General features: G+C 47.4%; 1 protein-coding gene across 2 annotated transcripts in view; it reads right to left on the reverse strand.

The window, feature by feature from the left end:
• atf6 (activating transcription factor 6) overlaps positions 1–23,941 on the reverse strand; it is a 121,037-nt gene that overhangs the window by 55,654 nt on the left and 41,442 nt on the right. The window contains exons 8-12 of one of the 2 annotated variants that reach the window (XM_064936140.1): positions 12,982–13,167; positions 12,748–12,839; positions 11,924–12,058; positions 4,958–5,056; positions 3,373–3,499 (exon numbers count right to left, since the gene is read on the reverse strand). In XM_064936140.1, the coding sequence (XP_064792212.1) occupies positions 3,373–3,499; positions 4,958–5,056; positions 11,924–12,058; positions 12,748–12,839; positions 12,982–13,167 (639 nt within the window). The remainder of the gene's footprint in view (positions 1–3,372; positions 3,500–4,957; positions 5,057–11,923; positions 12,059–12,747; positions 12,840–12,981; positions 13,168–23,941) is intronic. The other variant, XM_064936142.1, reaches the window with a different exon arrangement.

The raw sequence follows: 23,941 nt of genomic DNA on the forward strand, positions 1-23,941 counted from the left end.
GTCCAGGTGTGTATGTATGTTGGTACAGTATAGTCCAGGTGTGTATGTAGGTTGGTATAGTATGTATGTTGGTACAGTATAGTCCAGGTGTGTATGTAGGTTGGTACAGTATAGTATGTATGTTGGTACAGTATAGTATGTATGTTGGTACAGTATAGTCCAGGTGTGTATGTAGGTTGGTACAGTATATGTCCAGGTGTGTATGTGTTTTCATCCCACACAGTCAATGACAAGCTCCCTGGCCTCTGTTTTCCAGCAGAGAGCTGGGTGACTCTATCCATTCCAGGAAGACGCCACATCACCAAGGCTGTGTTTACACAGGCAGCCCAATTCACATTTTTTTTTTTGCCACTAATTGGTCTTTTGACAAATCAGATCACATCTTTTGCCAATAATTAGGCAAAAGATCAGAATCGGGCTTCCTGTGTAAACACAGCCCAAGTCACTGACCACCTCCACCTCAGGGGCCATGCCAGCCACACAGTTTCCCCCAGACAAATGACATCACTCCAGGCATAACTCAAGTGTTTTTCTTGTGGGAGCATAGCTGGGCCCTCCTGGGCTTGGCTTAATGTTTGGTTCTCATTAAAACCTTAAAACCAAGGCCTTAGGGAAACAGCTAGCTGTGAATACCTCCCAAACAAATGACTCAAAACTAAAAACAGACATGCCTGTACGATCATTTATTTGAATGAGTAGAAATTAAACCAACAATGCTAATGTTGTTTCGATTCAACTGGGCTGCTAAGACCTTTCCAAGTAGTCATGGTGGGTCAGGGGGCTGTGTATGGTAAATACAGGGAAAACAGAGGTGCAGCTCATTGCTGAACAACTCAACTGTTTCCTTTCAGTAGAAACTCACTCAGTCATTCTGACTTAACTAAGCCACAGGTTTCTTGTTGAACAGTTCACTTTACCTGCTTCACATTACAAACTATCAATATTTCTTCGATTAGCTATTCTCCTAGCTTCACATTTACTAACTATCAATATTTCTTCAATTAGCTAACCTCCTAGCTTCACATTACAAACTATCAATATTACTTCAATTAGCTAACCTCCAAGCTTCACATTTACAAACGATCAATATTACTTCAATTAGCTAACCTCCTAGCTTCACAATACAAACTATCAATATTACTTCAATTAGCTAACCTCCTAGCTTCACATTACAAGCTAGCAATATTACTTAAATTAGCTAACCTCCTAGCTTCACATTAAAAACGATTCATATTTCTTCAATTAGCTAACCTCCTAGCTTCACATTAAAAACAATTCATATTTCTTCAATTAGCTAACCTCCTAGCTTCACATTACAAACTATCAATATTATTTCAATTAGCTAACCTCCTAGCTTCACATTACAAACTATCAATATTACTTCAATTAGCTAACCTCCTAGCTTCACATTACAAACTATCAATATTATTTCAATTAGCTAACCTCCTAGCTTCACATTACAAACTATCAATATTACTTCAATTAGCTAACCTCCTAGCTTCACATTTACAAACTATCAATATTACTTCAATTAGCTAACCTCCCAGCTTCACAGAACATTAACACAAGTACAAATCGTTTCTTGAAACTGAATCATGATAGTCTACTAATGTCCTGCCCAATAAACAAACAAACTGTCCTCAATCTTTCCACCTCTAACATCTGTCCAATAAACAAACACTGAGTAGTGGACCTGCCCACTCCTAAAAACACGGTGTAGAGTGGTGCTGTGCTGTATTGGAATCCTTCAACATGTTGGAATCACAAGAACCCAAGATGTCTATAGGGGTCCTGGGAAAATATATCTCCATCTTCTCTGACACAGTGCCTGTGTGGACTGGAGAGAGTGGGAACTGGAGTATTGGACTGTCATGGGATAACACATCCACCCGTCATCAGCAGACATAAGACTGTTTGGATGAGGGCTTTGTTCATTCTGCTAAACAAAGAGGGAGAGAGAGCAGAGGTGAAAGTGATTACTAAAATCCTTCCTCTAACAGTTGTGTTTACTTTCCCAAGACTGCTGGATTAGGTTCATTCCCATGAAGAGAGAGGGAGAGGGGAGGAGGAGAGGCAGAGAGTGTGGCAGGGTAGAGGAGAGATCCAAAAGACCTAAGAATTTAAAGCATGAACTGGCGTAACATAGCAGATGGGTTATTAAACTGGAGTAACATAACAGATGGGTTATTAAACTGGAGTAACATAACAGATGGGTTATTAAACTGGAGTAACATAACAGATGGGTTATTAAACTGGAGTAACATAACATATGGGTTATTAAACTGGAGTAACATAACAGATGGGTTATTAAACTGGAGTAACATAACAGATGGGTTATTAAACTGGAGTAACATAACAGATGGGTTATTAAACTGGAGTAACATAACAGATGGGTTATTAAACTGGAGTAACATAACGGATCGATTATTAAACTGGAGTAACATAACAGATGGGTTATTAAACTGGAGTAACATAACAGATGGGTTATTAAACTGGAGTAACATAACAGATGGGTTATTAAACTGGAGTAACATAACAGATGGGTTATTAAACTGGAGTAACATAACGGATCGATTATTAAACTGGAGTAACATAACAGATCGATTATTGTACAGTTTGAAAATCTTAGTTTATTATATGTGTGAGTGTGTGTGTGCGTGTGTCAGTGTGAGTGTGAGTGTCAGTGTGAGTGTGAGTGTGTGTGTCAGTGTGAGTGTGCGCGTGTGTCAGTGTGAGTGTGTGTCAGTGTGAGTGTGTGTCAGTGTGAGTGTGTGTCAGTGTGAGTGTGCGCGTGTGTCAGTGTGAGTGTGTGTGTCAGTGTGTGTGTGTGTGTCAGTGTGAGTGTGCGCGTGTGTCAGTGTGAGTGTGTGTGTCAGTGTGAGTGTCAGTGTGAGTGTGTGTGTCAGTGTGAGTGTGTGTGTGCGCGTGTGTCAGTGTGAGTGTGTGTGAGTGTGAGTGTGTGTGTCAGTGTGAGTGTCAGTGTGTGCACGTGTGTCAGTGTGTGTGTGTCAGTGTGAGTGTGAGTGTGTGTGTCAGTGTGAGTGTGCGCGTGTGTCAGTGTGAGTGTGTGTCAGTGTGAGTGTGTGTCAGTGTGAGTGTGCGCGTGTGTCAGTGTGAGTGTGTGTCAGTGTGAGTGTGTGTCAGTGTGAGTGTGTGTCAGTGTGAGTGTGTCAGTGTGAGTGTGTCAGTGTGAGTGTGTGTGTCAGTGTGAGTGTGTGTGTCAGGGTGAGTGTGTGTCAGTGTGAGTGTGTGTCAGTGTGAGTGTGTGTCAGTGTGAGTGTGTGTCAGGGTGAGTGTGAGTGTGTGTGTCAGTGTGTGCGTGTGTCAGTGTGAGTGTGTGTGTCAGTGTGTGTGTGTAGGGTGCTGCTTTACTAGATGCATCAGTAGTGTGCATACAGGGATAGTCCTGTTTGCTCGGTGTTGGCTGTTGCTCATGCGTCTGGTCTTGGTCCGCTCCACCTCATGTCGATGGACCCAGCCTCGCAGCTCATGGTTCAACCTGTCAACCAAATCACTGAGTCAAGTCACTTAGACATTTCCACATACGTGTGCACTCCGTAGACTGGAAGAGATCTGGTTGGCTGTCCCCCCCCTCTGCTTTGCTGTGATAGGTTTCTCCATCTAAAGCCTATAAAGTTGTGTCCTTACTCTGTCTACATCTTGGATTTGATTTTAATTCAGCCACTGTAGCACTTTGAGATACTAGTAATAATAATAATAATAATAATAATACAACACTTTAATTTATAAAACTCTCTCTCAAATTAAAGCCAACAATAAGACAATAATTAAAACTCAACTAAATGGATTCAGGATGAAAGCATATCTCTATGACACGTAAAGAAACACTAGGTCTGATTAATTGTTCCATAAAGCTTGGGAGCCAATTTGCTGCAGTGAATTGTAGAGAGTCCACATGGAGTCCATATGCTGAACCTCCAGAACCGATATGTTCTGAACGCGCGTAAACTGAGCCTGAGATGGTTTCCATCTAACTATTGAAAAAGACCCAGGAAAGATATTAATTCACCTGAATCAGATACTAAATATTGTGGTTTAGATGTCGTTATTTAAAAAGGTGTACATAGTCGTATGGCCCAATGTGGAGGAACTAGAGATGGGACTAGGTTGGGGTGCAAATTTCTGGAAACCTTCGTAAAAGTTGCCCCTAGGGCAGAGTGAAACAGAGTGTAACCCTAGGGCAGAGTGAAACAGAGTGTAACCCTAGGGCAGAGTGAAACAGAGTGTAACCCTAGGGCAGAGTGAAACAGAGTGTAACCCTAGGGCAGAGTGAAACAGAGTGTAACCCTAGGGCAGAGTGAAACAGAGTGTAACCCTAGGGCAGAGTGAAACAGAGTGTAACCCTAGGGCAGAGTGAAACAGAGTGTAACCCTAGGGCAGAGTGAAACAGAGTGTAACCCTAGGGCAGAGTGAAACAGAGTGTAACCCTAGGGCAGAGTGAAACAGAGTGTAACCCTAGGGCAGAGTGAAACAGAGTGTAACCCTAGGGCAGAGTGAAACAGAGTGTAACCCTAGGGCAGAGTGAAACAGAGTGTAACCCTAGGGCAGAGTGAAACAGAGTGTAACCCTAGGGCAGAGTGAAACAGAGTGTAACCCTAGGGCAGAGTGAAACAGAGTGTAACCCTAGGGCAGAGTGAAACAGAGTGTAACCCTAGGGCAGAGTGAAACAGAGTGTAACCCTAGGGCAGAGTGAAACAGAGTGTAACCCTAGGGCAGAGTGAAACAGAGTGTAACCCTAGGGCAGAGTGAAACAGAGTGTAACCCTAGGGCAGAGTGAAACAGAGTGTAACCCTAGGGCAGAGTGAAACAGAGTGTAACCCTAGGGCAGAGTGAAACAGAGTGTAACCCTAGGGCAGAGTGAAACAGAGTGTAACCCTAGGGCAGAGTGAAACAGAGTGTAACCCTAGGGCAGAGTGAAACAGAGTGTAGAACTGACCTGAGGCATTTGGTCCTGTTGACAGGCGGCAGACAGGGAGGAGGAGGTCCGAAGAACAGAGGATCCTTCTTCACCACCATCAAAGCCTTGTCCTCCGAACTAAGACAGACAGACGGGCGGACAGAGGGAGACAGACACAGTCGGGGGGAGAGCGACACAGACAGAGAGGGAGAACAATGAGAGAAAAGTTCAGATTTATTTGACTTTGGCGGCAAAAAACAAACTATTCTTGGATACGGGTGAGAGATTCCCCACTGTGAGGTAGTGACTGGAACCAAGATGGCACTGCCTCTGCCTACCAAGGCCACGCGGAGCCCTGAAACTACCCACAGAGTAGTGTTGCCAAGAGTCCAAATGACACTCAACTCTTCAACATGGAGGTCATTAATCCCATGTTAAATGATATCAGCATGCCAAACGAGGCTGTGAAACAGTGACACGTGCAGAGCTGGCGGTGGGCGTGCGTTTACGTCTGAAGACTTTAAAATGATGAGTCGTACCATCCAGGAAGTGCTGATCTGTTCAATACAATGTGTCCACAGTCTGTCACAGGCTGGGGACTACCAGGGATACCTTGGGGATCAGGCTGACAATAACAGAACTCTGAGATGAGCTTCTGCTGACACCGAGCTCTGGCACAGTGAAAAGACGTGAGAAAAGTGCAAACTCGACGACTCGCGAGTTGAAATACGGCGAGGGGGGCTGAGCCTAAATAATGGAAATGGAACGTGGGCCAGACTAAACACTCACAGAATATCACAACCAAGATAAAGAAAACTTACATAACACCGGGAACGAGGGAGAGAGGCAGGGATGGAGGGAGGGAGGGAGCCAGGCAGGCAGGGGGGGAGGCTGGGATGGAGAGAAAGAGGCGGGGATGGAGGGAGGGAGGGAGGCTGGCAGGCAGGGGGAGGATAGGGAGGCAGGAAGGGAGGCAGGGATGGAGGGAGGCAGGAAGGGAGGCAGGCAGGCAGGCAGGGGGGAGGAGAGGGAGGCAGGGATGGAGGGAGGGAGGAAGGCTGGCAGGCAGGGGGGAGGCTGGGATGGAGAGAGCGAGGGAGGGGGGAGGCAGGGATGGAGAGAGAGAGGGAGGGGGGAGGCAGAACATGGAGAGAGAGAGGGAGGGGGAGGCAGGGATGGAGAGAGAGAGGGAGGGGGGAGTCAGGAAGGGAGGCAGGCCAGCGTATTGGGCACAGATGCTTTGGAGAAGTAGTTGTCCCACAGAGAGGTCTTAGTTGGCGGTAACAGATGAATGGGTCTCTATAGTATGGGTCTTCTAAATTCCTCCATCTGTTTTCATTACTGTGCCTCTAATGTAAAGCTATATATAAGGACTAATACATGCAGCTTAATGTCTTTTTAAAAAACTTAAATGGCTGGAGATTCAACGATAATTCTATGAGAATTCCTGGTGACTCAGGCAGTCAGTGGTTAGGAACGGATGATGTTTTAACTGTCCACCTGCAGACTCGGGCCCCGTTACCCACGACGACGACCGTCAGAACTGCACCTACCCCCCCCCAATCAGTCTTTCTGTCCATCCATCGTAGCTAACGTGCACAAGGCCTCGTCTCGGTGGATCCAGTTTCTCGACAGTCTGGTCTGCCAATGTTTCCGCCAGACAGAACACGGCAGACAGAACACGGCAGACAGAACACGGCAGACAGAACACGGCAGACAGAACACGGCAGACAGAACACGGCAGACAGAACACGGCAGACAGAACACGGCAAACAGAACACGGCAAACAGAACACGGCAAACAGAACACGGCAAACAGAACACGGCAAACAGAACACGGCAAACAGAACACGGAGGCCTTATAACTCAAAGCCAGGGGTGAGGGGCGCAGAGCAGGGGTACGTATGAACTCATCCAACTGCTGAGGGGGACCCCTGGATTGGTTTCATAACCTCCCACCTAGTTCTGTCACCACCCTGTCACAGCTAATGTCTTCCTTCCTGCCGGAGCTGGCATAATGGCACTTGGGAGAGACGTGATACCACAGGAAGAAGAAATGGTTCGTATGAAACGTGACCTGCCTCACGCATCGGCTCAGATACTACGACCCCTAATTTTAATAAGAAGGCAGCGAGAGGCTATGAAAGCTGTGCAGAAAAATTACATTTTCAAAAGAGGGCTAGCGGGAGGCACGGCCAACCTCACGTCATCAGAGCGTGACATATGCTGAACGAGAGACCTCGGTTTATTACTGTAAAGTTGTGACAGTGTTTTCTCGTAAAGTTGATGTACTTTTTGATTTTGGATCGCGCGATGCGGCTAGCCTCAGTTACTGTGAGCACTACTATCGGTCCCAGGATCCTGCGAGACAAAAACAAATCAAATTTATTTATATAGCCCTTCGTACATCAGCTGATATCTCAAAGTGCTGTACAGAAACCTAGCCTAAAACCCCAGACAGCAAGCAATGCAGGTGTAGAAGCACGTCTGAAGTTGTTTGCCGTAGCTAGCTACTAACCTAGCTATTCAGCTAGCAGGGGTTTCCACAAACAGCTTGAACACGGATAGCCCTTGTGGACCACGGAGGTGGCGTCTCGTGCTAATTGTGGCTGTATTCCCTGGTGCCTGTTGTTGTTTCCATGCAACCGGACCTGGCTGGAACTGCGCGGTATAGCTACCAACTTTAGCCGACTCTGCTACCACGCCACCTAAAGCTGCAGAGTAAAATGTTTCTCTAGCGCAGGTGAAAGATCTTTTAAAAACCAACAAAAATGACTCTACGAGGAGTTGTTACAACAGCAGGAGAATAGCTTTAAGAACTTTGTTCAGATATTGGTGGCTACAACAAGTAAAATAATGCACGATCTGACTAGAGGTCCAGGACATGAAACAGTTCTCAATTCTCCCAGGGAGCTTGATGCGATGAAATAGGACTGTCGTAAGATGACAACTAAGTTCACGAGAAACAACATGTCTGTGAATCTACTCTTACCATAAAGGACTGCTTGGTGGAGAGCTGCAGAGATGGTTCTCCTGAGGTCTAAGGCACTGCATCGCAATGTTAACTGTGCCATTAGAAATTCTGGGTTCGAGTCCAGGCTCTATCGCAGCCGGTCGCGACCGGGAGACCCATGGGGCGGCACACAATTGGCCCAGCGTCGTCTGGGTTAGGGGAGGGTTTGCCCGGCAGGGATGCCCTTGTCCCGTCGCGCACTAGCGACTCCTGTGGCTGACCGGGTGCAGTGCAAGGTGACACGTTTCGGATGCGCACGGCTCTCGACCTTCGCCTCTCCTGAGTCCGTACGGCAGTTGCAGCGATGAGACAAGACTAACTACCAATTTTTTTTCCAGTTTTTCAACCACTCCACGCACTTCTTGTTAACAAACTATAGTTTTGGCAAGTCGGTTAGGACATCTACTTTGTCCATGACACAAGTCATTCTTCCAACAATTGTTTACAGACAGATTATTTCAATTATAAATTCACTGTATCACAATTCCAGTGGGTCAGAAGTTTACATAGATTAAGTTTATTTATTTATTTTAACCCCCTTTTTCTCCCCAATTTCGTGGTTTCCAATTGTTAGTAATTACTATCTTGTCTCATTGCTACAACTCCCATACGGGCTCGGGAGAGACGAAGGTCGAAAGCCGTGCGTCCTTCAAAACACAACCCAACCAAGCCGCACTGTTTCTTAACACAGCGCGCATCCAACCCGGAAGCCAGCCGCACCAATGTGTCGGAGGAAACACTGTGCACCTGGCAACCTTGGTTAGCACGCACTGAGCCCGCCACAGGAGTCGCTGGTGCACGATGAGATGAGGACATCCCTCTCGGCCAAACCCTCTCTAACCCGGAAGGCTTGTAGAAGGCTACCTGAAATGTTTGACCCAAGTTAAACAATTTAAAGGCAATGCTACCAAATACTAATTGAGTGTATGTAAACTTCTGACCCACTGGGAATGTGATGAAAGAAATAAAAGCTGAAATAAATAATTTTCTCAACTATTATTCTGATATTTCACATTCTTAAAATAAAGTGGTGATCTTAACTGACCTAAGACTGGGAATTTTTTCTCAGGAATTGTGAAAAACTGAGTGGAAATGTATTTGGCGAAGGTGTATGTAAACTTTCGAATTCAACTGTATACTAAATAATATATGTGTGAAATTTGTTTTGATTTAGAATGGACCATTATCATGCACCGGTCTCAAAACAGGGGCAGAGGAATCAAAGACACAGCGGAGAGACAACGCTTTCCCCAGTGGTTCATTTAACTAGGCAAGTCAGTTAAGAACAAATTCTTATTTACAATGATGGCCTAGGAACAGTGGGTTGACGGCCTTGCTCAGGGGCAGAACGACAGATTTGTACCTTGTCAGATCAGGGATTTGCTCTAGCAACCTTTTGATACAGGCCCAACGCTCTAACCTCTGGGCTACCCGCCCAACGCTCTAACCTCTGGGCTACCCGCCCAACGCTCTAACCTCTGGGCTACCCGCCCAACGCTCTAACCTCTGGGCTACCCGCCCAACGCTCTAACCTCTGGGCTACCCGCCCAACGCTCTAACCTCTGGGCTACCCGCCCAACGCTCTAACCTCTGGGCTACCCGCCCAACGCTCTAACCTCTGGGCTACCCGCCCAACGCTCTAACCTCTGGGCTACCCGCCCAACGCTCTAACCTCTGGGCTACCCGCCCAACGCTCTAACCTCTGGGCTACCCGCCCAACGCTCTAACCTCTGGGCTACCCGCCCAACGCTCTAACCTCTGGGCTACCCGCCCAACGCTCTAACCACTGGGCTACCCGCCCAACGCTCTAACCACTGGGCTACCCGCCCAACGCTCTAACCTCTGGGCTACCCGCCCAACGCTAACCTCTGGGCTACCCGCCCAACGCTCTAACCTCTGGGCTACCCGCCCAACGCTCTAACCTCTGGGCTACCCGCCCAACGCTCTAACCTCTGGGCTACCCGCCCAACGCTCTAACCACTGGGCTACCCGCCCAACGCTCTAACCTCTGGGCTACCCGCCCAACGCTCTAACCTCTGGGCTACCTGCCCAACGCTCTAACCTCTGGGCTACCTGCCCAACGCTCTAACCTCTGGGCTACCTGCCCAACGCTCTAACCTCTGGGCTACCTGCCCAACGCTCTAACCACTAGGCTACCTGCCCAACGCTCTAACCACTAGGCTACCTGCCCAACGCTCTAACCACTAGGCTACCTGCCCAACGCTCTAACCTCTGGGCTACCTGCCCAACGCTCTAACCTCTGGGCTACCTGCCCAACGTTCTAACCACTGCCGAAATAAATATAGTAAGCCTAGCCTATCAAAGCTGATGGGATTCTCCTCTTTTTAATAGAGGCCATCACTCTGTTTTCTCACACAATTGCATAGCCTATAGAAATGTTGTGTAACATGAGCTCATGAAGTGTTTGATTAGATTTTCGAAAACATTTGTATTGATTAGAGGGACAATAGAGTGCTGAGCACCAGGCAGTTAGCAGGTTTGGTAGGCTACTAATGACCATCAGCAGCATCAGAGCTTGGAGAAGCCTACAGTGACTAAACAGTCACGTGGAATGTGACTGCAATCCGTGCTTGTGACCCCCGGTGTGGCAGTAATACAGTCACATAACAGCCCTAGACATGCACTGTCAACTGTGGGACCTTATATAGACAGGTGTGTGCGCCTTTCCAAATCATGTCCAATCAATTGAATTTACCACAGGTGGACTCCTATCAAGGTGTAGAAACATCTCAAGGAGGATCAATGGAAACAGGATGCACCGGAGATCAATTTAAAGTCTCGTAGCAAATGGTCTGAATAGATACATTTGCAAACATTTCTAAAAACCTGTTTTGGCTTTGTCAAAACAGGTGTAGAATGATGAGGACAATTTCTTTAATCCATTTTAGAACAAGTCTAATGTGATAAAAAATGGAAAAAGTGAAGGGGTCTGAATTACTTTCCCGAATGTACTGATTATTACATTTGTGTAGTTCAGTCCTCTAGCTGTTCTTGTCTATCAATGTTCTGTATTATGTTCTGTGTGGACTCCAGGAAGTGTAGCTGCTGTTTCAGCAACAGCTAATGGCAAAAAAAACACAAAAAACCTGCCGACACATCAAAGCCGCATGTTATTGAAGTAATTTACAAATGAAGCCCAAGGAACGGTGTCGCGTTTCCCAAAAATATTGATAACCCCTCCGTACAACAAGCCCTAACTAGTAAATGCACTGCCTCCTATCCCCCAAACCCAGCCTCTACCTCTCCAGTCCAGGTCAACCCAAGCCAGTCTCTACCTCTCCAGTCCAGGTCAACCCAAGCCAGTCTCTACCTCTCCAGTCCAGGTCAATCCTAGCCAGTCTCTACCTCTCCAGTCCAGGTCAACCCAAGCCAGTCTCTACCTCTCCAGTCCAGGTCAACCCTAGCCAGTCTCTACCTCTCCAGTCCAGGTCAACCCAAGCCAGTCTCTACCTCTCCAGTCCAGGACAACCCTAGCCAGTCTCTACCTCTCCAGTCCAGGTCAACCCAAGCCAGTCTCTACCTCTCCAGTCCAGGTCAACCCTAGCCAGTCTCTACCTCTCCAGTCCAGGACAACCCTAGCCAGTCTCTACCTCTCCAGTCCAGGTCAACCCAAGCCAGTCTCTACCTCTCCAGTCCAGGTCAACACAAGCCAGTCTCTACCTCTCCAGTCCAGGTCAACCCTTGTCTCATCGTGCTCTAGCGACTCCTTGTGGCGGGCCGGGCGCCTGCAGGCTGACTCAGTTGTCAGTTGAACGGTGTTTCCTCCGACATATTGGTGCAACTGGCTTCCGGGTTAAGTGAGCAGGTGTTCAGAATATCCTGGCCTGGGCAACACTGACATACACTGCCGTGTGTGTGTGTGTGTGTGCAGTATAAACATAGTTAAAGTGCAGCGCGAAGGGGAGGCAGGTTTATGACATGCAGCACGCCCGCCACAGCCAGGTCTGTGGTCATACTGAGTTAGGTCATTACCTGTGGGTCGGAGGGGTGGTCTGGAGGGATTCGGGGCCCAACGGGGTGTCTGTCTCTTGGGAGAAGCCAAGCAGATGTCTGCCGCTGTGCATGGAGCCAGCCTGAAGTTTAGAGCCACGGCCACCTTCAAACAAACTGAAGCAGGACGGGACGGGATGGGGGAAGGGTAGAAGAGAGATGGAGAGAGAGAAAGAGGGAGACAGAGAAAGAAAGACATGATCAAAAACCCCTGAGTAAAGGCGGCTGAAATCAATGAGACTAACATCCAGTGGCCCAAAGACATTCAGTCTTAAAAACAAAAGCAGAATCTCAACTCTGACCTCCATGTGTCTCATCATTTCATGCCATCTGGCCCCATATGGTGGCTATTTTACATTCCAATGGACGGCCCCAATAGTGTTCCTCTAAAGACTCAAGAGACACATTCAAAACCACACTATGTTCTCTCAGGTCTGTTACTGAAACAACAAATTCCGAGCTAGGAACACCAACACTTTACCAGCGCATGCACACATCATGCCCCTTGAACTCCAACTGTTTGGGGAACACAGGCTACGATATGATTTTATACCCTTCTCTCAGTCCCAGAAGTGGACACGTGCTCACTCCCCCTGACCTTTTAAAAGGCATTGCAGTGGGAATAAACAAGTGCGGTAAGTGTGGTAGAATGAGAGGCTCACCTCCTCGGTCCCACAGAGACTCACCTCCTCGGTCCCACAGAGACTCACCTCCTCGGTCCCACAGAGACTCACCTCCTCGGTCCCACAGAGACTCACCTCCTCGGTCCCACAGAGACTCACCTCCTCGGTCCCACAGAGACTCACCTCATTGGTCCCACATTGAGCATGAGGAACACCAGCACAACCATGAGACAAATGGCCCGCCTCTTAGGAGCACTGGTCTTCAGAACCGTGTTCTACAGGAATAGGAAACGCATCATCACGTTATATCACAGGAAACGCATCATTACATCACACATCCACTCCCAGCCTGGCCCAGAAAACATTTTCTCTAAACTGTTTTATATAGTTGACAGGTATTTGTGGTCTAACTCTGACCTCTGACAGTAGTCCCTCCAGCTGTCTCTTCAGGGTGCCGTTCTCGTTCTTGAGCAGCTGGTTCTCAGACAGCGCCATCTGGAGACGGACCTCCAGCGTCAGCAGGTACTCCTTCTTCTTCTTACGGGACTGAGACGCTGACTCCCTGTTCTTTATCATCCTCTGCTGCCTCTGGGACACCTTCGACTGGAGGAGAGAGCGGGGATGAAGAGAGAGGCGTTAGCCTATACGGGACCATTTGCAACCATTGATGGCCACCATATTATCGCCCGCTGATCTGTCGTTAAACCATCAATATATGCTGAAATCATCCGCAAAGCTGATCTCCCATTATCGGCCACTGATGTCCCTCTCCCTAAAGTGGATGTAGGGGGTTTCTGATGTCCCTCTCCCTAAAGTGGATGTAGGGGGTTGACTCCACTGATGTCCCTCTCCCTAAAGTGGATGTAGGGGGTTGACACCACTGATGTCCCTCTCCCTAAAGTGGATGTAGGGGGTTGACACCACTGATGTCCCTCTCCCTAAAGTGGATGTAGGGGGTTGACACCACTGATGTCCCTCTCCCTAAAGTGGATGTAGGGGGTTTCTGATGTCCCTCTCCCTAAAGTGGATGTAGAGGGTTGACTCCACTGATGTCCCTCTCCCTAAAGTGGATGTAGAGGGTTGACTCCACTGATGTCCCTCTCCCTAAAGTGGATGTAGGGGGTTGACTCCACTGATGTCCCTCTCCCTAAAGTGGATGTAGGGGGTTGACTCCACTGATGTCCCTCTCCCTAAAGTGGATGTAGGGGTTGACTCCACTGATGTCCCTCTCCCTAAAGTGGATGTAGGGGGTTGACTCCACTGATGTCCCTCTCCCTAAAGTGGATGTAGGGGGTTGACTCCACTGATGTCCCTCTCCCTAAAGTGGATGTAGAGGGTTGACTCCACTGATGTCCCTCTCCCTAAAGTGGATGTAGGGGGTTGACTCCACTGATGTCCCTCTCCCTAAAGTGGATGTAGGGGGTTGACTCCACTGATGTCCCTCTCCCTAAAGTGGATGTAGGGGTTTTCTGATGTCCCTCTCCCTAAAGTGGATGTAGGGGGTTTCTGATGTCCCTCTCCCTAAAGTGGATGTAGGGGGTTGACTCCACTGATGTCCCTCTCCCTAAAGTGGATGTAGGGGGTTGACTCCACTGATGTCCCTCTCCCTAAAGTGGATGTAGGGGGTTTCTGATGTCCCTCTCCCTAAAGTGGATGTAGAGGGTTGACTCCACTGATGTCCCTCTCCCTAAAGTGGATGTAGAGGGTTGACTCCACTGATGTCCCTCTCCCTAAAGTGGATGTAGGGGGTTGACTCCACTGATGTCCCTCTCCCTAAAGTGGATGTAGGGGGTTGACTCCACTGATGTCCCTCTCCCTAAAGTGGATGTAGGGGGTTGACTCCACTGATGTCCCTCTCCCTAAAGTGGATGTAGGGGGTTGACTCCACTGATGTCCCTCTCCCTAAAGTGGATGTAGGGGTTGACTCCACTGATGTCCCTCTCCCTAAAGTGGATGTAGAGGGTTGACTCCACTGATGTCCCTCTCCCTAAAGTGGATGTAGGGGGTTGACTCCACTGATGTCCCTCTTCCTAAAGTGGATGTAGGGGGTTGACTCCACTGATGTCCCTCTCCCTAAAGTGGATGTAGGGGTTTTCTGATGTCCCTCTCCCTAAAGTGGATGTAGGGGGTTTCTGATGTCCCTCTCCCTAAAGTGGATGTAGGGGGTTGACTCCACTGATGTCCCTCTCCCTAAAGTGGATGTAGGGGGTTGACTCCACTGATGTCCCTCTCCCTAAAGTGGATGTAGGGGGTTGACTCCACTGATGTCCCTCTCCCTAAAGTGGATGTAGGGGGTTGACTCCACTGATGTCCCTCTCCCTAAAGTGGATGTAGGGGTTGACTCCACTGATGTCCCTCTCCCTAAAGTGGATGTAGGGGGTTGACTCCACTGATGTCCCTCTCCCTAAAGTGGATGTAGGGGGTTGACTCCACTGATGTCCCTCTCCCTAAAGTGGATGTAGGGGTTGACTCCACTGATGTCCCTCTCCCTAAAGTGGATGTAGGGGGTTGACTCCACTGATGTCCCTCTCCCTAAAGTGGATGTAGGGGGTTGACTCCACTGATGTCCCTCTCCCTAAAGTGGATGTAGGGGGTTGACTCCACTGATGTCCCTCTCCCTAAAGTGGATGTAGGGGGTTGACTCCACTGATGTCCCTCTCCCTAAAGTGGATGTAGGGGGTTTCTGATGTCCCTCTCCCTAAAGTGGATGTAGGGGGTTGACTCCACTGATGTCCCTCTCCCTAAAGTGGATGTAGGGGGTTTCTGATGTCCCTCTCCCTAAAGTGGATGTAGGGGGTTTACTCCTAGTTCTGATTTCTGCCAACATTTTTCAAGAACATTTCACCCTGTGGTGGGTATCACCCCCCCCCCCCCCCGTAACTTTGTTTCATTGACATTTCTACCTATAGGTTACTTCCATCCCAGTATCACGGCTGATTGAAATTAATTACAGTTAGAGTTAGTACTCAGCAGGAGGGTGGTTCTAGTTCTCAGGGGTGGTTCTAGTTCTCAGGGGTGGTTCTAGTTCTCAGGGGTGGTTCTAGTTCTCAGGGGTGGTTGTGTCAACAGGAGAAGGGCATTTCATCATTCATATCATCTGATTTATCAGCTGGACCATCATTCATATTCTGATTTATCAGCTGGACTAAAACAGGTGGTAAAAGAATGACGTACCCATGAGCACTCATAGTCCGGGAGAGAGAGAGAGGGAGAGAGAGGAGGGATCTGGCACAGAACACCAGTGAGCATCATTAAGGAATGTGGAGTGAGAACCATAGGAGAAGAGGGGGGATGTGTGAGAAGAGGGTGGGTGGGAAAGTAGCGACAGAAAGCGAGAGAGAGTGAATGGAAAGAAGGTCAACATAAAAACTAGCCTTGCTCTACTTCATTTCCTGGGAAAATTATTTAGCCTTTGATGCTACCGCTCGCTGATGGCTACCGCTCGCTGATGGCTACCGCTCGCTGATGGCTACCGCTCGCTGATGGCTACCGCTCGCTGATGGCTACCGTTGTCTGCAGCAGAAAATAATAAACAGACATCTAAGACATGTGACATCGTAAACGGTTCCCCCGACAACACAGCATGGGCTTAAGTCATCCCTAAGACTCCAGAGTACACAGACAACTGCAGGATCAAACTTCCTGACTCAGAGGTCGGGGGTCAGGCTAAAGGAGACAGGATGGTGGATGTGATCATCCTGCTCTGCTCTATACACGATGGATGTGTTTATAGACAGTGTCATTCCATGAAGAATGAGTTGTCATCATAAAACACAAACACAGGTTCATACATGCACAGAATGGGGCAGAAGGCATATACACTGAGTACACTAAACATTAAGAACACCTGCTCTGTCCATGACATAGACTGACCACGTGAATGCTATGATCCCTTATTGAGGTCACTTGTTAAATCCACTTCAATCAGTGTAGATGAAGTGGAGGAAACATGTTAAAAGAAGGATTTTTAAGTCTCGAGACAATTGAGACATGGATTGTGGGAAAGACAAAATAATCAAGGGCCTATGAACAGGGCTGCTCTGAGGGCATGGGGGGCTGCTCTGAGGGCATGGGGGCTGCTCTGAGGGCATGGGGGCTGCTCTGAGGGCATGGGGGCTGCTCTGAGGGCATGGGGGCTGCTCTGAGGGCATGGGGGCTGCTCTGAGGGCATGGGGGCTGCTCTGAGGGCATGGGGGGATGCTCTGAGGGCATGGGGGGCTGCTCTGAGGGCATGGGGGCTGCTCTGAGGGCATGGGGGGATGCTCTGAGGGCATGAGGGGATGCTCTGAGGGCATGGGGGCTGCTCTGAGGGCATGGGGGATGCTCTGAGGGCATGAGGGGATGCTCTGAGGGCATGGGGGGCTGCTCTGAGGGCATGGGGGGATGCTCTGAGGGCATGGGGGGATGCTCTGAGGGCATGGGGGGATGCTCTGAGGGCATGGGGGGTGCTCTGAGGGCATGGGGGGTGCTCTGAGGGCATGGGGGGTGCTCTGAGGGCATGGGGGGTGCTCTGAGGGCATGGGGGTGCTCTGAGGGCATGGGGGTGCTCTGAGGGCATGGGGGGTGCTCTGAGGGCATGGGGGGTGCTCTGAGGGCATGGGGGGGTGCTCTGAGGGCATGGGGGGGTGCTCTGAGGGCATGGGGGGATGCTCTGAGGGCATGGGGGTGCTCTGAGGGCATGGGGGGTGCTCTGAGGGCATGGGGGCTGCTCTGAGGGCATGGGGGCTGCTCTGAGGGCATGGGGGGCTGCTCTGAGGGCATGGGGGGGGCTGCTCTGAGGGCATGGGGGGGGGGGTGCTCTGAGGGCATGGGGGGGGTGCTCTGAGGGCATGGGGGGCTGCTCTGAGGGTAAAAGAGGGGTTGGGGGAGTTGCGGAGAAACTCAATATTAGGCAGATGTTCCTGGTATAGCCAGTGTATATAATGTTTGGTATAGCCAGTGTATATACTCTTTCGAAGTTCAAGCTTTAAACACTTTAGCCTATCTGAGAGATGGCTGTCTGAGAACCAGGCGCCAAAGGAACCAGACCGGCATATTGAAGAGCCAGCTGGAGGGACTAACATCAGAGGTTCGAGTTCAGCCTCATACACACACTAGAAATAAAATGTCATTTGTCCCAGTCAAAAACGTTTAAACCTTATCATCCTGAACATCACCTCTTATCCCGAGGATTTAATCATCCTAACCCAAACACACACTTCCCCCATGTGTGTGAATGACAGCTAAACACATCCCCTCCCAGGAACCTGACTGCACCCCTCCCCCCCGGCAGCAGTAAGCCTGTAAGACCCTGGGTCTAATGGACCAGCTGGTTGATTAAGTTATTTGGATCCGGAGAGCAGACAAGACGACAGCTCCGTAACAGTTTGTATTCCGTCTCCTGAGAAACTCTCGCGCTCTGTCCTCCCGGCCCAGATCTGGGATCCGTGCCACCACCAGAGCCTGGGAACGCTGGGAGACAGAGGTTACCAGGACACGGGGTGGGCTCTGGTTCAATCGCCACATCAACAGAACCGGTAAGGGAGGAGTTGGGTTGAGTACCACTGGCAGGCCTGGTAACTTTTCACTGATAGATTCCAACTGCCTTCGGTTGGTCGCCTGAAGCTCAACACCAGCCGCTCGCAGCACATTACCTTGAATTATCGAGTCATAAGACTCGCGTTTTGAGGTTTGGCACACGAGACACAGAGGGCAGCAGCACCACAGAGGCTGTTCCTTGATCAGCTGACCACCCTGGTGTTGTTCAGGACTGTTCTTTCCATTCAGGTCACCTCAGAGGTCAGTGGTTAATGAAGGAGGAAGTGTGTGATGATCCGTTAAACCCTTCAAAACTCAGATCTTTTAACAAGTAAGATTAAAACATTTATTTAGTTTACGAGGGGACGTTAAAAAAAAGGTTTAAGTGACAAGTGTTTCCACAGGCCAGCATCTGGACACATCGTACCCAGGATCACAGCATCCTCCCCCTGGCCTGGTGTCTACCCGTGCTGGGGGCTTCCCCGAGGCCTGTAGTGTAATGATTTACAGCCCAGAACGTAGCAGAACATTTCAAAGGAAATCTGAGCATATTATTTGACAAATAGCTCAGTTTTCAGCTTTGCCACTCTATTTCGACACCTGTCCCAATATTATTATATAATATTTAGTGAGCTTTTCACACCCTCATAATTACGAACAGTGCATTGGGAAAGTATTCAGACCCCTTCACCTTTTACACATTTTGTTACCTTACAGCCTTATTCTAAAATGGAAAATATATTTTTTTATTCCTCATCAATCTACAAACAAAACCCCATAATGACAAAGCGAAAACTGTTTTTTTTTTTTTTTAGAAATGTTTGCAAATGTATTCAAAATAAAAAACAGAAATACCTTATTTACATAACTATTCAGACCCTTTTCTATGAGACTCGAAGTTGAGCTCCGGTGCATCCTGTTTCCATTGATCATCCTTGAGATGTTTCTACAACTTGGAGTCCACCTGTGGTAAATTCAATTGATTGGACATGATTTGGAAAGGCACACACCTGTCTATATAAGGTCCCACAGTTGACAGAGCAAAAACCAAGCCATGATGTCGAAGGAATTGTCCGTAGAGCTCCGATACAGGATTGTGTCAAGGCACAGATCTCTGGAAGGGTACCAAAGAATGTCTGCAGCATTGAAGGTCCCCAAGAACAGTGGCCTCCATCATTCTTAAATGGAAGAAGATTGGAACCACCAAGACTCTTCCTAGAGCTGGTAGCCCGGCCAAACTGAGCAATCGGGGGAGGAGAGCCTTGGTCAGGGAGCTGACCAAGAACCCAATGGTGACTCTGACAGACGTCCAAAGTTCCTCTGTGGAGATGGGAGAACCTTCCAGAAGGACAACAGCACTCAACCAATCAGGCCTTTATGGTACAGTGGCCAGACGGAAACCACTCCCCAGTAAAAGGCACATGACAGCCCGCTTGGAGTTTGCCAAAAGGCACCTAAAGGACTCTCAGACCATGAGAAACACGATTGTCTGGTCTGATGAAACCCAGATTAAACTCTTTGGCCTGAATGCCAAGCGTCATGTCTGGAGGAAACCTGCCAACATCCCTACGGTGAAGCATGGTGGCAGCATCGTGCTGTGAGGATGTTTTTCAGCGGCAGGGACTGGGAGACTAGTCAGGATCGAGGTAAAGATTAATGGAGCAAAGTACAGATCCTTGATGAAAAACTGCTCCAAAGCGCTCAGGACCTCAGACGGGCGTGAAAGTTCACCTTCCAAAAGGACAACGACTCTAAGCACACAGCCAAGATAATGCAGAGGTGGATTCGGGAAAAGTTTCCGAATATCCTTGAGTGGCCCAGCCAGAGACGGGACATGAACCCGACCGAACATCTCCGGAGAGACCTGGAAATAGCTGTGCAGCAACGCACCCCATCCATCCTGACAGAGCTAGAAGGCCAGCATCCCGGAGTCGCCTCTTCACTGTTGACGTTGAGACTGGTGTTTTGCGGATACTACTTAATGAAGATGCAAGTTAAGGTCTTGTGAGGCGTCGGTTCCTCAAACTAGACACTCTAATGTACGTATCATCTTGCTCAGTGGTGCACCGGGTTTTCCCACTCCACTTTCTATTCTGGTTAGAGCCAGTTTGCGCTGTTCTGTGAAGGGAGAAGTACACAGCGTTGTACGAGATCTTCAGTTTATTGGCAACTTCTCGCATGGAATAGCCTTCATTTCTCAGAATAAGAATAGACTGATGAGTTTCAGAAGAAAGTGCTTTGTTTCTGCCCAATTTGAGCCTGTTATCAAGCCCACAAATGCTGATGCTCCAGATACTCAACTAGTCTGGCCAGTTTTATTGCTTCTTTAAATCAGCACAACAGTTTTTAGCTGTGCTAACATAATTGCAAAAGGGTTTTCTAATGATCAATTAGCCTTTAAAATAATAAACTTGTATTAGCTAACACAATGTGCCATTGGAACACAGGAGTGATGGTTGCTGATAATGGGCCTCTGTACGCCTATGTAGATATTCCATTAAAAAAACCCCAGCTACAATAGTCATTTACAACATTAACAATGTCTACGCTGCATTTCTGATCTATTTGAGGTTATTTTAATGGACAAAAAAAAAGCTTTTCTTTAAAAAACAAGGACATTTCTAAGTGACCCCAAACTTTTGAACAGTAGTGTATGTAAATGTGATAGTTTTTTAAATTTTTAATACATGTGCAAAAATGTCCCAATTTTTTTTTTTGCTTTGTCATTATGGGGTATTGCGATGTCATTATGGGGTATTGCGATGTCATTATGGGGTATTGGGTGTAGATTGATGAGGGGGAAAAAACTAAATGTAATCAATTTTAGAATAAGGCTCTAATGTAACAAAATGTGGAAAAAGTCAAGGGGTCTGAATACTTTTCGAATGCCCTGTACACACAAACACGCTCACAGCTCAAACACAGACTGGCACTGAGGACTGACACTGGCGTAAACACACTCAAACACCTGCCTGAAGTAGGCCACGCGGTTTACTGATCACTAACCACTGTGCTGTGGCCAAACCACAACGATACAGTCAAAACAGCTGCGATGGGTCAAACCACACACACACACACACACACACACACACACACACACACACACACACACACACACACACACACACACACACACACACACACACACACACACACACACACACACACACACACACAACTGCTTTGTGTGAGCCAATGCGGCTGAGTCATTCAAAAAGCAAAAAGTCTGTTTAAGGCAGCACACCAGGCCTAACACAACAGACATAGCTAAACCATTTACCACTGCTTTTCAGCGTATAAACATATCTGACCGAGTTCAAATCCTTTTGATTTGAGACATTCGATAAGTCTAAATACCTGTTCATTCTCTGGAACCATGGATGGACTATTTATCCAGGGGCGGCAGGGTAGCCTTGTGGTTAGAGCGTTAGACTAGTAACCGAAAGGTTGCAAGTTCAAATCCCCGAGCTGACAAGGTACAAATCTGTCGTTCTGCCCCTGAACAGGCAGTTAACCCTCTGTTCCCAGGCCGTCATTGAAAATAAGAATTTGTTCTTAACTGACTTGCCTGGTTAAATAAAGGTTAAATTAAAAAAATAATAACATCCTGAGATTCTGGTTTATTTCAGCTCCAAAAACCTGGTTTTGATGCTTTTCTCACAATGAAACCCCTCCCCTTTCATTTCTGTATTGTAACGTTATTGACTCTGTCAGGTTTGTAAAAAACGGCCTAAGTGGCTGGTTTGTTTTGGCCTCTTGTAGCTCGGCGGCATTCCTGGTCAATGCTCTCTCTCCAGACTCCTCCTCTCCAGACTCCTCCTCTCCAGACTCCTCCTCTCCAGACTCCATCACGATTATTTAACTACCAGACACTCCCAGTCCTCGTCTCCACTCGGACTGTGCAAACACAGCTCTGAAACAGCTGAGGTTAACCATTACCATTCATAAAAACAACAACTGCTGAAATACCTCCCATGTTAATGTCAACAGCAGACTGCACTGGCATAACAGATAACATAACAGAGAGGGCAGTCTAGATTATTCCCCCAGAGCAAGGATGGGCAACTTTGATGGAGGTGGGGACCACAAAAGAATCGTAAACTCATCATGAAGGGCACACATTGGCTCGCAGGTCTGAGTACAAATGCAGTCAAAGACAGCCCAAGTCTTTTTGGGGGCCCTAAGGCTAAATTGTTGAAAAACTGCTGATGCACAACCAAATTTCAAAATTGCACCTTGTGTTTTCTACTATTATAACACTGAGGACAAGAGAACTCTGTAGGATTGAGTGAGATTAAACAGCTCCTCCAATACATCTGCACCAAACACACCTATTGTACTAAAAGTTAGTTGTTCAATGAATATGAATATATATAATAACATTTTTTAGTTGTTTTCCTGTTTATCTCTTAACTTTAGTTAGTAGTTACTGTATTTCAAAATGGTGACATATGGACAGAGGAATTAACGATACAAAATGGAGCTCTATAAGAAACTAAACTATTACTGACCAGGAGCTCTATAAGACACTAAACTATTACTGACCAGGAGCTCTATAAGAAACTAAACTATTACTGACCAGGAGCTCTATAAGACACTAAACTATTACTGACCAGGAGCTCTATAAGACACTAAACTATTACTGACCAGGAGCTCTATAAGAAACTAAACTATTACTGACCAGGAGCTCTATAAGAAACTAAACTATTACTGACCAGGAGCTCTATAAGAAAATTGAGGCCCTCAGATTTAAAAAAGCCTGTGGACCTGATGGCATCCTAAATGAGATGCTCAAACTCACTAGTGCAAAATTTCAATTGGCTATATTAAAACTGTTTCATTTGATCCTGAGTGTAGGTTATTTCCCAGACATCTGGAATCAAGGACTCATAACCCCAATCTTTAAGAACGGAGACAAATTTGACCTTAACAATTAGAGGCATTTGTGTGAACAGTAACCTGGGGAAGGTTTTCTATAGTATTATAAATGTAAGACTTCTAAACTTCCTTAATAAGCACAATGTCTTGAGTAAAAGCCCAATTGGATTTATACCAAAACGTCGCACAACTGATTTTATTTACACTCTGATAGATAAACATGTCCACCAAAATATACGCTTGCTTTATCGACTTCCAAAAAGCATTTGGTTCTATTTGGCATACAGGACTGTTCTACAAAGTCATTGAAAGTGGTGTATGGGGTAAAACATATGACATAATTAAATCAATGTATACTGGCAATACGTGCAGGATTAAAATTGTCAAGAAAAGAACAGAATTCTTTAACCAGGGTGGGGCCTTCGCCAGGGTTGCAATCTGAGCCCTGCACTCTTCAATATTTACATCAACGAATTGGCCATTATTCTAGAAAAATCCTCAGCTCCTGGTGTTAGTCGCCACAATTCAGAGGTTAAATGCCTACTCCTCGCAGATGACCAATGCCTGCTGTCACCCACAGCACATGGCCTACATCAGAACCTGGACCTGCTAGAGCAGTAAACCCCAAAAATACTAAAATAATAATGTTGGAGGGAGGATCCAGATCTCAGGGAATTAGACCAAAGTTTTCAATTGGTACAAAATACACTACAATTACTTAGGTTTAAAAAATAAGCTCAGCTGGACACCTTAATGACGCAGTGAATGAACTGATAGAGAAAGCACGCAGGGCATTCTCCACCATTAAAAAAAACCCAATTCAAATTGAAATATCTATTCAAATTTGGCAAAAACTAATTGAATGTGTCATGGAACCAATTGCAATTTATACCAGCGAGGTGTGGTAAAAACAAGATTTCACCAAATGAGACAAACACCCCATCAAAATCCTGCATGCAGAGTTCTGTAAGATTATCCTACA

Source organism: Oncorhynchus masou, chromosome 24 (genome assembly GCF_036934945.1).
Source record: "Oncorhynchus masou masou isolate Uvic2021 chromosome 24, UVic_Omas_1.1, whole genome shotgun sequence".
Taxonomy (NCBI): Eukaryota; Metazoa; Chordata; class Actinopteri; order Salmoniformes; family Salmonidae; genus Oncorhynchus; species Oncorhynchus masou.